This window comes from Impatiens glandulifera, chromosome 1 (genome assembly GCF_907164915.1).
Source record: "Impatiens glandulifera chromosome 1, dImpGla2.1, whole genome shotgun sequence".
Taxonomy (NCBI): domain Eukaryota; kingdom Viridiplantae; phylum Streptophyta; class Magnoliopsida; order Ericales; family Balsaminaceae; genus Impatiens; species Impatiens glandulifera.
In genome coordinates this window covers 159,804,877-159,816,498 of record NC_061862.1, presented here as the reverse complement: position 1 = coordinate 159,816,498, position 11,622 = coordinate 159,804,877, and the positions used below count along the sequence as shown (strand labels likewise).

The 11,622-nt window shown below is 32.6% G+C and overlaps 2 protein-coding genes across 3 annotated transcripts; one reads left to right on the top strand and one right to left on the bottom strand.

Annotated features, from left to right (window-relative positions):
• Positions 1 to 241: 241 nt before the first annotated feature.
• On the top strand, positions 242 to 2,561 carry LOC124920468 (AP2-like ethylene-responsive transcription factor At1g16060). 2 transcript variants are annotated; one of them, XM_047460961.1, is made up of 8 exons: positions 246 to 467; positions 543 to 625; positions 749 to 757; positions 838 to 929; positions 1,005 to 1,078; positions 1,159 to 1,209; positions 1,402 to 1,478; positions 1,794 to 2,561. In XM_047460961.1, exons 1-8 carry the CDS (start codon positions 328 to 330, stop codon positions 2,351 to 2,353), a joined length of 1,086 nt encoding a protein of 361 aa, XP_047316917.1. In that variant the 5' UTR covers positions 246 to 327; the 3' UTR covers positions 2,354 to 2,561. The 2 variants fall into 2 exon arrangements, with proteins under 2 accessions (XP_047316918.1, XP_047316917.1); XM_047460962.1 differs by lacking the exon at positions 749 to 757 and having other exon boundaries at positions 242 to 467.
• Positions 2,562 to 2,701: 140 nt separating this feature from the next.
• Positions 2,702 to 10,844, bottom strand: LOC124920467 (nudix hydrolase 3). The gene is made up of 21 exons (XM_047460960.1): positions 10,671 to 10,844; positions 10,277 to 10,456; positions 10,116 to 10,193; positions 9,672 to 9,768; positions 9,162 to 9,295; positions 8,505 to 8,586; positions 7,800 to 7,886; positions 6,925 to 7,031; positions 6,334 to 6,505; positions 5,960 to 6,207; positions 5,752 to 5,833; positions 5,536 to 5,601; positions 4,960 to 5,037; positions 4,760 to 4,855; positions 4,389 to 4,495; positions 4,084 to 4,252; positions 3,923 to 4,006; positions 3,714 to 3,808; positions 3,537 to 3,627; positions 3,306 to 3,452; positions 2,702 to 3,212 (listed from the first exon to the last, which is right to left on the bottom strand). Exons 1-21 carry the CDS (start codon positions 10,760 to 10,762, stop codon positions 3,147 to 3,149), a joined length of 2,358 nt encoding a protein of 785 aa, XP_047316916.1. The 5' UTR covers positions 10,763 to 10,844; the 3' UTR covers positions 2,702 to 3,146.
• Positions 10,845 to 11,622: the final 778 nt, after the last annotated feature.

The following is an 11,622-nucleotide window of genomic DNA, read 5'->3' as shown; positions in this document are numbered from 1 at the left end:
TTTAGCTTATATTAAGGTATATTACATAGACCCCGTATTCTGTTTTTTTTTTACGTTAGTTTATTACACAAAATTACTATTGTGAATTATTACGTAAAAGATTGACATTAATTCTCTTATAAAATAAACAGCAGAAAGGAAACAGTTGGAAGAAAGTACAAATCCATTTTGCAGATGGCCCTTCTTCTACTATCCGCCGGCTCATATCTTCCTTTAAATTTCCCACCCCCCATTGATCATATTACCTTTCTCTCTCTTTCAATTCTCTAATAAATTAAGATCGATCCAATAATACCCAATTCAACTTGAGCTTGGTGTCCATTATTAATGGCGAAAATCTCAGAAAAAACCCATGCTAAGATCGATAAGGATGAGAAAAAGAAGAAGATCATTCAAAAGAGGACTCGGAAAACAGTTCCAAGGGATTCTCCTATCCAACGCAGTTCCATCTTTAGAGGTGTTACCAGGTATAAGCTTCTTTTATATCACTTTTTCTCGTGTTTTATGCTTAAACGAATCTCGTTTTTATTGTATTACATTAGACATAGATGGACCGGAAGATATGAAGCACATTTATGGGATAAGAATTGTTGGAATCAATCTCAGAACAAGAAAGGAAGACAAGGTTAGTTATTAGTTATGAACTTATTATTAATTCTAATCAATTCATAATTTAAGTGATTTAATAGTTAAATTTATTTGTTAAAAAAATGCATGGCTATATTGGGGAATTCATCAACTCATTCAGTATATTTAGGTAATTAATTCAAATTTATTATACTTTGTTAATTAATTAATTAATTTAACAAATTAATTGATTTTATTTTAATTTCTTAGGGGCATATGATGATGAAGAAGCAGCTGCACATGCTTATGACTTGGCTGCATTGAAGTACTGGGGACAACAAGACACCATCCTCAATTTTCCTGTAAATTTATATTTTTTTTCATTTTTTTATTAATTATTTCTAATTTTAATTATAAAAAAAAACTTTATATTGTAGGTTTCAACTTATGAGAGGGAACTAAAAGAAATGGAGGATCAATCTAAAGAAGAATATATTGGATCCTTGAGGAGGTATTAATTAATTAAATATAAATCTTTATTTATTATTATTTTAAAAGTAATATATTAATTAAATTATATATATAATGCAGAAAAAGTAGTGGCTTCTCAAGAGGTGTATCTAAATATAGGGGGGTGGCAAGGTATACTCTATTAATTAATTGGTAGCCTATTTAATAAATGTGTAACTGATTAAGTTAGGCTTATTTTCAAATCCTTATAGAATTAAATGGATTTTTATTTTAATAGGATTAAATTAACTCACCATATTAGATAATTGTGGTCAATTACTCATTTTCCCATAGCAACATTATTAATTTGCTTGTTATTAGTAGGCACCATCACAATGGAAGGTGGGAAGCAAGAATTGGAAGGGTGTTTGGTAACAAATATCTATATCTCGGAACATTCGGTAATATCTCGTTTAGAGGCTCGTTAATTTATTTGCTCTTGTTCCTATTGTATGAAAAATTTGAATAATTTTTGCATGAAAGTATTTTGGACTAAAATACCCCTAGGACAGTTATCATGTGCCATATTAAAACCTAAGATATAGTTGGTTGTTTCTAGGTGGATTTATGGATGACCAAACCATAACTACCACGCCTCCCCCATTCATATTTTCAAACATTAATCACTAACCAATTCTTCAAGCAAATTTAAATGTTATATCTTTTTAGGATTTTGAATTTGCCCCTAAAAACCCTCACTATTTACATCGTTGCAGCCACTCAAGAAGAGGCAGCAATTGCATACGATATGGCGGCTATAGAATATCGCGGGGTCAATGCTGTCACAAACTTTGATCTCAATCGTTACATCAAGTGGCTAAGACCCGATCAGAACCAAAACGACACAAACATTGATCATGAAATAATAAATCATACCCCTAATGATAGTGAAGTTGTAAACCCTAGACAAGAGTTGGACTTTAGTTTCATTCACCAACGTCGCCTCCAATTACAACAACCAACCGCAATTAGCTCTAGTATAAATGAAGAGCCGGTTACAACTCCACCTCACGATGGCACAACATCATCAGCTTTAGGCCTTCTTCTGCAATCCTCGAAGTTCAAGGAAATGCTCGAGAGGACTTCATTCACTGACGACTTTCCTACAACTCCATCAAACTCAGACCCACGAAAGAGCAGCTTTCCTCACGAGATACAAACAGTTTTTGAATGTTTGAACTCCGACAACTACACCGAGGGAGATGACATCAGCATCTTCGGCGAGTTAAACTCATTAGCATCGCCCTTGTTTCACTATGAATTACTAGATGCATAATGGTACGTCAAAAAAATACTTATATATATGATAGTACATTCTTTTATGGTGAGTAATTAATTAAAGGGGTATAGAAGAAGACCAAGACCATATACAACAAGTTGGAAAGGGGGCATTCTACATTAAATTTGTTTTCCTTAGCATATTTTTTATCATGTATTTTCAATTTCCTTCTCCAAATATGAATAGATAATAACATTGAATTCCCCTTTTATTTGATGATATAAGGATTAGTCAATGTATGCAAAATCTAATAAGCATCATCTAGATAATAGTTTTTTTTTATAAAAATAAATAAAGATAAAGGAATTCTATACCTATTACCTAGCAGCTGTCCCAAACTAAAAATGATAGAAAGCAAAATGGTATTAATATAAAAGAGGATAAGGAATACATCACAATCAATAAGTCATTTTTAATGGAAGGTGGGGGCGACCGCTAGTAGTTGGTCACTGCCCCATTTTTCATCATTAATTTACAAAACCTGTTTGGAAGCAGGCTTAAAAGTTGTTTCTATTGTAATGTTTCCTAACTCAATAGTCTTGACTACGAAATCAAAAGTCTCGGATTCGATGAATACCTTAAATTGAAGTGGGGTGCATGACTGAAGCGATTCGTGCTAGCTTAAGTCAATGTTTCCTAAGCAGAACATCGTTAAGTTTTATTTGAAAACAATTCAAAATTAAATACTTTTGAATTCAAACTTTTACATTTTAAAACTCAAATTCATTATTTGGGGAAAAAAAAAACTAGTTTACCAAAATAATTTATGAGAAATTGCTAGAACCAAATCTCAGATGCCTGCTCCTCCCAGAAATTTCTCAGCAATTGGGAATTTTGGAGCTATATCAACTGGAACCTGGAAAATTATTTTATGACATATAACCATTGATAAGACAAACAGTGTCTAACCGAAGAAGTATCTTCATTTTAATATGGATAGATATCGTACCTGAACGTTTTCCAGTTTTTCTAACGCAATTTTCAATGGTTGAGATATTGTGCAATACTTTTCAAGAAGAGCAGTTGCACCTGCTTTATCGCCTTTTGCCTGTATTGTCAATATCTCCCTGCTCAGGCTCTTGGTAGCTTCACCAACCTTTCAACAAAATCATCCATTTATCATTTTTCAAATCCAGTTAAGTTTAATGCAGAAGATTTTAAACAAGATAATAATATATACCTTATCAAAGTCAACTGAAAATGTGTCATCTGGATGCAAAATAAAGGCACCTTTCTCAAATAGCCAATTAAACTGCAGTGCTTGTCCTTTCCTGATAATGATCATCAGTAAAAACAAATCAGGTTGGTTCGTTAGTTAAAGAAAGAAAAAAGTCATTGCAAAAGCTCTCAAACTCACCCATGAGCTTCCTCTAATCCAAAACGAATTGATCGGAAGCATCCCGCAAGGAATGAAACATACATAGACTTGATTAAGTCGTTGGGAATCAATTTCTGGGATCCATCGAGAAAACGATAAATATGTTGACCATACAAAGAGAATATACAAACCAAAACCAATTTTAAGAAAAACGCATATAATATATACAAGTTGAGTTCGCGACAGACCTGGGTTATAAGAAATTCTAGAGCCCATAGACCAACAATATCAGCCTTAGCTTCTTCTAATGCTGAATGTAGCTCTTGCAGCTCCTACATTCTTAATGAACAGTTAGAAAAGCAAGTAAAAAGAAAAAAAATGAGAGAAAAAGGCTAAAATTGAAACCTACCAATCTGACGGTAGACTGTTCACCATTTGGAAGAGTTATGGAGTGTGGTCCGATTCCATGGCAGCACTCGTGGCAAATTGTGTGAGTGAAGAAAGAGTCAAAGTCTACATATTGGAATTGCTCTTTCGTAATACATACGCTAGCTATAGGTTGGAGAATATGTTTGAATCTGTTTGAAACAAAGGATAACAGAATCAAATGCTATGAACATGTATATGTGTATGTATATATATAAATAGATGTTTTGCTGAGAGATCAAAATTTTAATATAAACACTTGTTCATGGGCTGAGAGAAATACAGTACTTTGCCTCTGAGACATTCTTGAGAATGACCATTGATGTTCCACGATCTTTCACTATTCGCTCATCATTTGGGAGATTAAATGCAACTGTTTGAGGACCTTTTACATCCTGCAAGTTGAAGTCCCAAATAAGTAATTCCATATTTTTCGAACTTTTGGAAATTCCGTTGCATTGCAACATTTTTAGTTTCATGATCTTCTTGAAAATGGTAGTTAATCTATTGAAAAGACTTAATTAGGTTCCAGTTGAGTTTTTGCTTAGAATTAGGGGTGATTATCACCATTCCTCTCTTAAATTCAAATTGTCAATCAGGAAGTAAAATTAGGTAATTAATTTGCAAACCAGAATGTTTAAATCTATTCAAGGACTCACCCCTGAATTGTAAATCAGCTGAATTACACGAATAGGAGCAGCAATCACAGTTTCTGATTTATATTTGTCATCCATTGGAAGATTTTGTTCCAAAACCTGTAACAATTTTAGAAGAGAAGGAAAGGTTTGATATATAGAGAGATTAGAAAACGGTGGAAGGAGCAAACATAAGTTGACTAAGTATGAATCTGGAAACAGACCTTCAAGTTATCACCAAAAAGCTTAACGTCAGCTGTGGATTTGTCATCCCTAACTCCAACAAACATCTCGAAAGTTGCCTGCGACACAAATGCTTCACAGTCAGGGCTTGTTCGATGGATTTTTTTTTTATAAATAATACAATTTTTTGTGGAAAATAAATGTTTGATGAAAAAGTGTATTTGGGTTAAATGACTAAAATGTCCTTTGTATTTAATATTTAAAATGTTATAAGAGAAAGTATGGGTAATTTGGTATTTTGATTGATGATGGGGTTGGGGATTAAATCCAAATAACCCTTCATCAAACAAGACTAAGAAGATACATATGCAAAGAATGTTCATGTTTACGACCTCATTTAGAAAGCATCACTATTGATAAGGATATTTGATGACTAATTTAAGCTAGGGGGAATTTAACATGGACATTTGGCCACATTAGTATCCAAAAATGGTTATAAAGTGCATCCAAGAAGTGTCTATAGAAACTGCAGGTCCAGTCAAATAGCCATCATGTAACCTAGACAGATAGGTGGTGAGATAAGCTACACGGAGAATGCAAGTTCACAGAACCACTACCTTGTATCCAAAAAGCGAGTCTTCATAAGTCTCATATGGACCAATCGTAACATCCAACTTCGAATCCTAGACAAACAGAAAGACAAAGATTATAATTATTAATGAATGATGCTTTTCACATAAATGCAAAAATAATTGATCCCTAGTCCATCCATGCAAGAAAGGCAATACATACTAGAAAACAACTGGAAAAGACATAATTAATAACATACGAACCAAGTCCATCCATGCAATATCTGAATCATAGTATTCATTTGACAGGAAGGCATCAGCTTTGCTATGTAACAACTTCTTCAAACTATACAAGAAAAATAACATCAAGTCAGCAGGTGAGGTTTCTCCATGAAGTCTTTAAATATCAACTATGACCGCCTAAAAGCAAACACATTATTATCAAACAACAGGAACTACATGAAGTATATACCTAGGTGAGCTTGTCAGTTCTCCTGCTTTATGTAATAGCTCAGCAATTCTCCCAAGGAAATTTGCATACTCGTGAGAATAAGGAGAAGAGTAAAGGTCATGAGTGACCCTGCTCACACTAGCGCCATCTCCCTTAATAGGGGCCACATTGTCTAAGATGGATTCGCTATGTCTTTTGATGACACTAAAGAATCCCTTTGCATCTTGCTCCTGATCCTCTCCAAGACTTTTAGCCCATAATTCGAATTCCTAAAGAGAAACAATTTGTCAATCTTAGTCTGAAGGGAAAAGAAATAAAACATAAATAAGCCTACCCAGGAGGAAATCATTTTTTTTCCTGGAATAATAGTGATGTGGAAATTTTAGATCCTATACCGTTTTATCCATATCAGGAGGATAAAAATTTGCAGTCGGTGGTTTTGTTACAGGAAAAGCAGCTTTATATTCGATTCCCTTCCATCCTAAAACTGGCTTTGTAGCCTTAGACAGTAACTTAACAGCTGAGTCTGCAGTTGTCAAAAATGCCTCATTTTCATCCAGGCAAGACCTGAGGGTTTCAGCAAACATTATATAGCTAGGGAATCCAGTAGGGATATGTAAGAGAAATACTTGAGAGAACTCAGAATCAGCGAGTGTGTGCAAAAGGTAGGAAAGGTTAAGGCATTATGCTTCCTTCCATAATATGCTTATTTAACTATTCAGATGAACAAAGAATGTTTCACTTAGCACATATATTTATAAAAGCAGCACATCAAAGATCTATAGCTGCTGCCCTTGTCCCTGTTTTGCTTAAATCAATTAACAGTAGATGAACAGTTTGCATGATGCCCTTTTTCCTCCAACTAAATTCCTTACAAATCAATTTCTAGATAAAAATACATCGAGAAAGATTTAGAAAAGTGATAGAAGGGAGAAAGAAAAAATCGCCAAAATAGATTGCCAGAAACCATAAATACTTATACTTACCATGGGCATTTGTTGATGCTATAGTACAACCACTTTAACTTGTCTAATTGAGATGTTTCTGCATGCTGCTTCAACCAATCCCTTAAGGAAGGATTGCAGCACCAGACCTAATAATGGAATGATAATGAGATGAAGAACCAACATAATAAAGAAAGCAGATAATGATTTAAGACCTAGATGTGAAGCTAACAAAAATACCTAAACCTATATCTCAAATAGAATAGAACCAAACATGTCTTACACTTATACCTTCTACTGGCAAAGAACAGAAGTTATGTAAGTGGAAAACTTTTGGATCCCAAAGTAAAAGCTTTTAATATTCATGACATGTACCCACTGAATTCCATCAAAATTCTAGGGAACTTATATATCAAATACACGTTCTGTATCAGTGTATCCTTGATTGTTCCGCCTTACTTGTCCCAGCCCTAAAGCTATGTATATGAGCATAAAAGGACCTTGTTTGATGAAGGTTATCCTTATCCCATCATCAACTAAAATACCAAGAATACTTTATTCTTTATAAAAATTTAAATATTAAATACGAAGGATAGTTTAGTCATTAACCCAAATAATCCACTTTCCATCAAACAAAGCTTAAAAAAAATGGATTATTTTAAAAAGAAAAAAACTGCATCAAACAAGCTCAAGGCATAAAAAATATAGCAAATCTTTCCACGCAACTTCTATCCATGTTTCAGTATTACATAAGGACTTGACATTCTACCCTACACCTAAATTAACATAAGAAGATTCAGGAGTGGCATATACTAAACTACGGGAAAAAGTTGAATAATGATCAAATACAATAGCATATCTGAAGATTATTAAACTATATATGGAGAAGGTAAACTGAGAACTCTTTCTGCACAAACCTGCAAGTGATAATTTTCATCAATGATAGTCCCAGCTTTCACAAGAAGTGCCAAGGCTTCTATGTCTGCATCAGTAAGCCCTGCCAACTGCATAACATAAAGAAATTATCAGTGCCAACTTCATTAGTAAGGATGGTAATCAATATCATACAACCCTTCGTCCATTACATTAAAATTTGATAAATATCTAGAACATAGATCTCCTCTTACTGACTATTAATGATACAAATGAAGTGCCAGTAGCTTGAACTCAAGGACACAACATTGTCAAGATCTTCTTCATTTCTCCCAGATAAAAGAAAGGGAAAATATTTGCTTCAATTTGTATGCAATAACTAAAGTAATCTAGTCATTATAAAAGCTTTCTTTAGGCCATTACTATTTATCTCTTATTAGTAGAAAAATATATCAGCCTAACTCATATGTGATATATTAAAGAAACTTTCTATATCATGAAGTCTGAATTTGATTAGTAAACATTAAAAGAAACGGAAGTTTGAAAAAATTTATCTGGCTCATAATGACAACTGAACTTGGATTGACAAAAGGAAGCTTTGCATTTCAATCCAATGTCAGACAGCAACCGCAAGCATATATGATTACTAGGTTAGATTATCACTTGTTCATTTCTAAGGTTACAAACAAAGTATTGCAAGACATAAAACCACAAGATTAATTTAATATAATGGAAAAGAAGATGTCAACCTCAGCCTCAAGAGAGATGGGTGCATAGCGAGAAAGCTGCTTTGTTAGAGCCCTACTCCGTGCCTCCGTTTTTTCAGTATACCTTCAAAATAGAACAGGTTATATTAGCATGAAGAAATATGGAGAGAGGTACAAGAATGTGTTATTCTCAAAGTGGAACTCAGAGCATAGAAGCAAACTCGTTCAAAAATGAGTTACTATGCAAGGAATGAAGTATTGATCCTTCGAGAATGATGATAAAGTAGTTGATTTGAGGAATGAAGAAGTAGAGTGCTAAATACATAGTCTTTGTGGATGTAACTAGAAGTAATAGCTTCATGTTCATATGTTTCAGATACATTTGTTACTGCTAATTTTAATAAAAAGAATTTCCTTTTCTACAAAAAAAAAAAAAATCATGCTATGTCCCCATTTTCACTAGACTGGAACATGTATTTGTCAAAATACTCAGTATTTGTCAAATTAAATACAGTATAATGTCACTCAATAAAAAAGTTATAACTTCAGGAACTTAAGTAACAAAAACCAATTGGAAGACATAAATGATGAATTTTCTCAAAAGTCTCTCATGATAGTTCTTTCTGTTCAATAGCCAAGGTATGCATCACTCCACTTGTGAAAGGCATATGTTTTGATAACTGTAAATAAAAGCCATACCTTTTCGCAATAATTTCAAAAAGTTGGCGATATGGTCCATGCACGTCATAAGGAACATAATTCGCATCCTCTTTTTCAAGAAAACTCTTGTACTCCTCAAAATGAATATATTTGACATGAGAGACTTCTGATTCCTACAGAGATGAATGATCAATATAAACATCATACCTTCAAAGACATTTACCTAACACTTCCTATAAAATTATTGCTTTAATAGAGATTACACACAGTGAGGTATCTTAGAATGCAAAAAAAATTCCAAGTTATTGAAAAGCAATAGATTTCCATCATTTCTGGCAATTGAAAAGAAAAGTCAAAGTAGTTTCAGGAACATCAGAGTTTGTGCAACTAAGATGTTTGGTAAGCAAAACTAAACTACAAGAAAAACTATCTTGACATTAAACTGATTCACAATCTGTTAGCACTGGCCTTAAGTGCATTACCTTGAAAGGACAAAAGCAAACATTAGTTTAAAAAAGATAAAAAGCACATTCAAAATGTAGTCCGCACCTGCAGAGTAAAAGCCTCCAAAGGAATTGGAGCTAGAGTAGTTACCAAATATACATCCTCGAATTCATTGTTGATGAATTTTCCGTTGTTTGTAACACTGCAACCAATATAATAATGACATGTAAATGCACTAAAAGAAATTGCAATAAAGCTGCTAAGAATGAGGCAGATAAACTAAAGCTCAGTTATCATTTTGATAGTTAAAATAAAAAGAAAAACTCATGCAATAAGATGCAAGACCAGGTCAAAGAAAACAAACAAGAATGGAAACTGATATTCATTTTATATTCAATAAAAGCTACAGATCAAGTAAAAAGGACAGCTAAAAATAGTTGGAAAAATGATTCCAACATGAGACCATACACATCCAGAAAACAACAAATAGGTGAACAGAGAAAACCTAGTTCTATTACATAAATCAGAGCCTAATGGACAGATACCAACCACTCCTGCAAGAAGGTGAATATGAGTTCAAATGCATCCTTTGGGAGATTTATACCAAGTTCCTCATGGAGCTCCCTCCTGTAAGTAAAAACATATATTTTAGTCAGAATCCAACTTCTCCAATCAACCAAAATTGTGAGAAAGTTCCTAAATCAAACTACCTGGCCGTGACAAGAGATGAATCGCCAGCAGAAATATGGCCAGCACTGGAGATGTCCCACAGCCCAGGCCACGAATCTTTGCCATCAGAACGTTGCTGAACAAGAAGTTCTTGTGTGCTCTCTGAATAAATCCAGACATGAACAGCCCGATGGTAATCCCCTTCTCTGTGAACAACTTCCCTAAATTATGCACAAGGAATAGAAAGAAAGAAAGAAAGAAAAAACACACTGGAAGGTCAGAATGATTTGCCATGCATAAGAATTAAGAAGAGTTCCCCCAAACCCAGTTTCAAATCAGAACGAATTCTCATTATAAAGTTTATTGAGGAAATAAGTAATGTATGGAATGAAGATGACCGTGAGGAGCAGTGATTGAATAATACTACTAGGTTACCTTGGTTTGGCTATGCCGGTTTTCTGACCTGCTTTGTTAAGAATGTCGAAGTATTCTACTTCCTTGAGGTGATCAGTCTCCGATTTCGCCATGATGGGTTCGATAATCTGTAAACTACAAAAGAGAAAAGAGAGGATTTTTGGAGCAATCCTTGACTTTGTTTAGCAGCTAATCGGAATATTAGCAACCTATTATTCATAGTTGGGATATATTCTTTCGCATTATTAAAGTGGTACTTTGAATTTTTTTTATTTTAATTATTTTATAAAAATAAATAGATGATTATTATAAGATGAATTATTAAAATATTATTTTATATTTAAAATTAAAATTTAATAAAAATAAAGTAAAAATATTTTAATTAATTTATTGAGTAATTTGATACTTAAAATTTAGGACAACAATTATAAATTGTTTCGCAGTTTTTGATAAGAAGTTTTTGATATGAATGGTTTAGTTTCGTTTTGGACAATTTTTCTATGATTTGACCTGTATTTAATCTGACATGGAATATATATGGTATTTTGTTCACCAGAATCATTCTATTTCTTCTCATCTCCAACATTAATAAATAAAATTAAATATATAATAATTTTAAATTTAATTTTATAATAATATAAAATTTTAATATATTACCATATATTATATAGAAAATAATTATATAAATTTATAATAGAATTTCAGATAATATGATATATAAAAAATGATAGTAAAAACGATTCTAAAAAAAACAATAAGTCATTACCCTTTTTTTAACTTAAAATAATTTACAAAATACTAGATCAAAAATTTGATGTCAGGTACTTTAGTTTTTATTCTTTTTTTTATTTATTTTATCATATAACTCATTTTTTTTTTATCAAATTACCTAATTTATAATTAAAATACTCTTATTAAATTTAAATTTTAAATATTAAAAATATTTTAATACTTTATTTTAACTAAATCTTAA

What these genes read in the sequence shown, in the direction of transcription:
- LOC124920468 (XM_047460961.1), top strand. Translation starts at nt 328, where the DNA reads ATGGCGAAAATCTCAGAAAAAACCCATGCTAAGATCGATAAGGATGAG. An exon ending in ACACCATCCTCAATTTTCCT is followed by an intron (nt 930 to 1,004) that starts GTAAATTTATAT and finishes TTTATATTGTAG; the next exon opens with GTTTCAACTTATGAGAGGGA. An exon ending in TATATTGGATCCTTGAGGAG is followed by an intron (nt 1,079 to 1,158) that starts GTATTAATTAAT and finishes TATATAATGCAG; the next exon opens with AAAAAGTAGTGGCTTCTCAA.
- LOC124920467 (XM_047460960.1), bottom strand. Translation starts at nt 10,762, where the DNA reads ATGGCGAAATCGGAGACTGATCACCTCAAGGAAGTAGAATACTTCGAC. An exon ending in GGATTAGAGGAAGCTCATGG is followed by an intron (nt 3,628 to 3,713) that starts GTGAGTTTGAGA and finishes GATCATTATCAG; the next exon opens with GAAAGGACAAGCACTGCAGT. An exon ending in AAAAACTGGAAAACGTTCAG is followed by an intron (nt 3,213 to 3,305) that starts GTACGATATCTA and finishes ATAATTTTCCAG; the next exon opens with GTTCCAGTTGATATAGCTCC.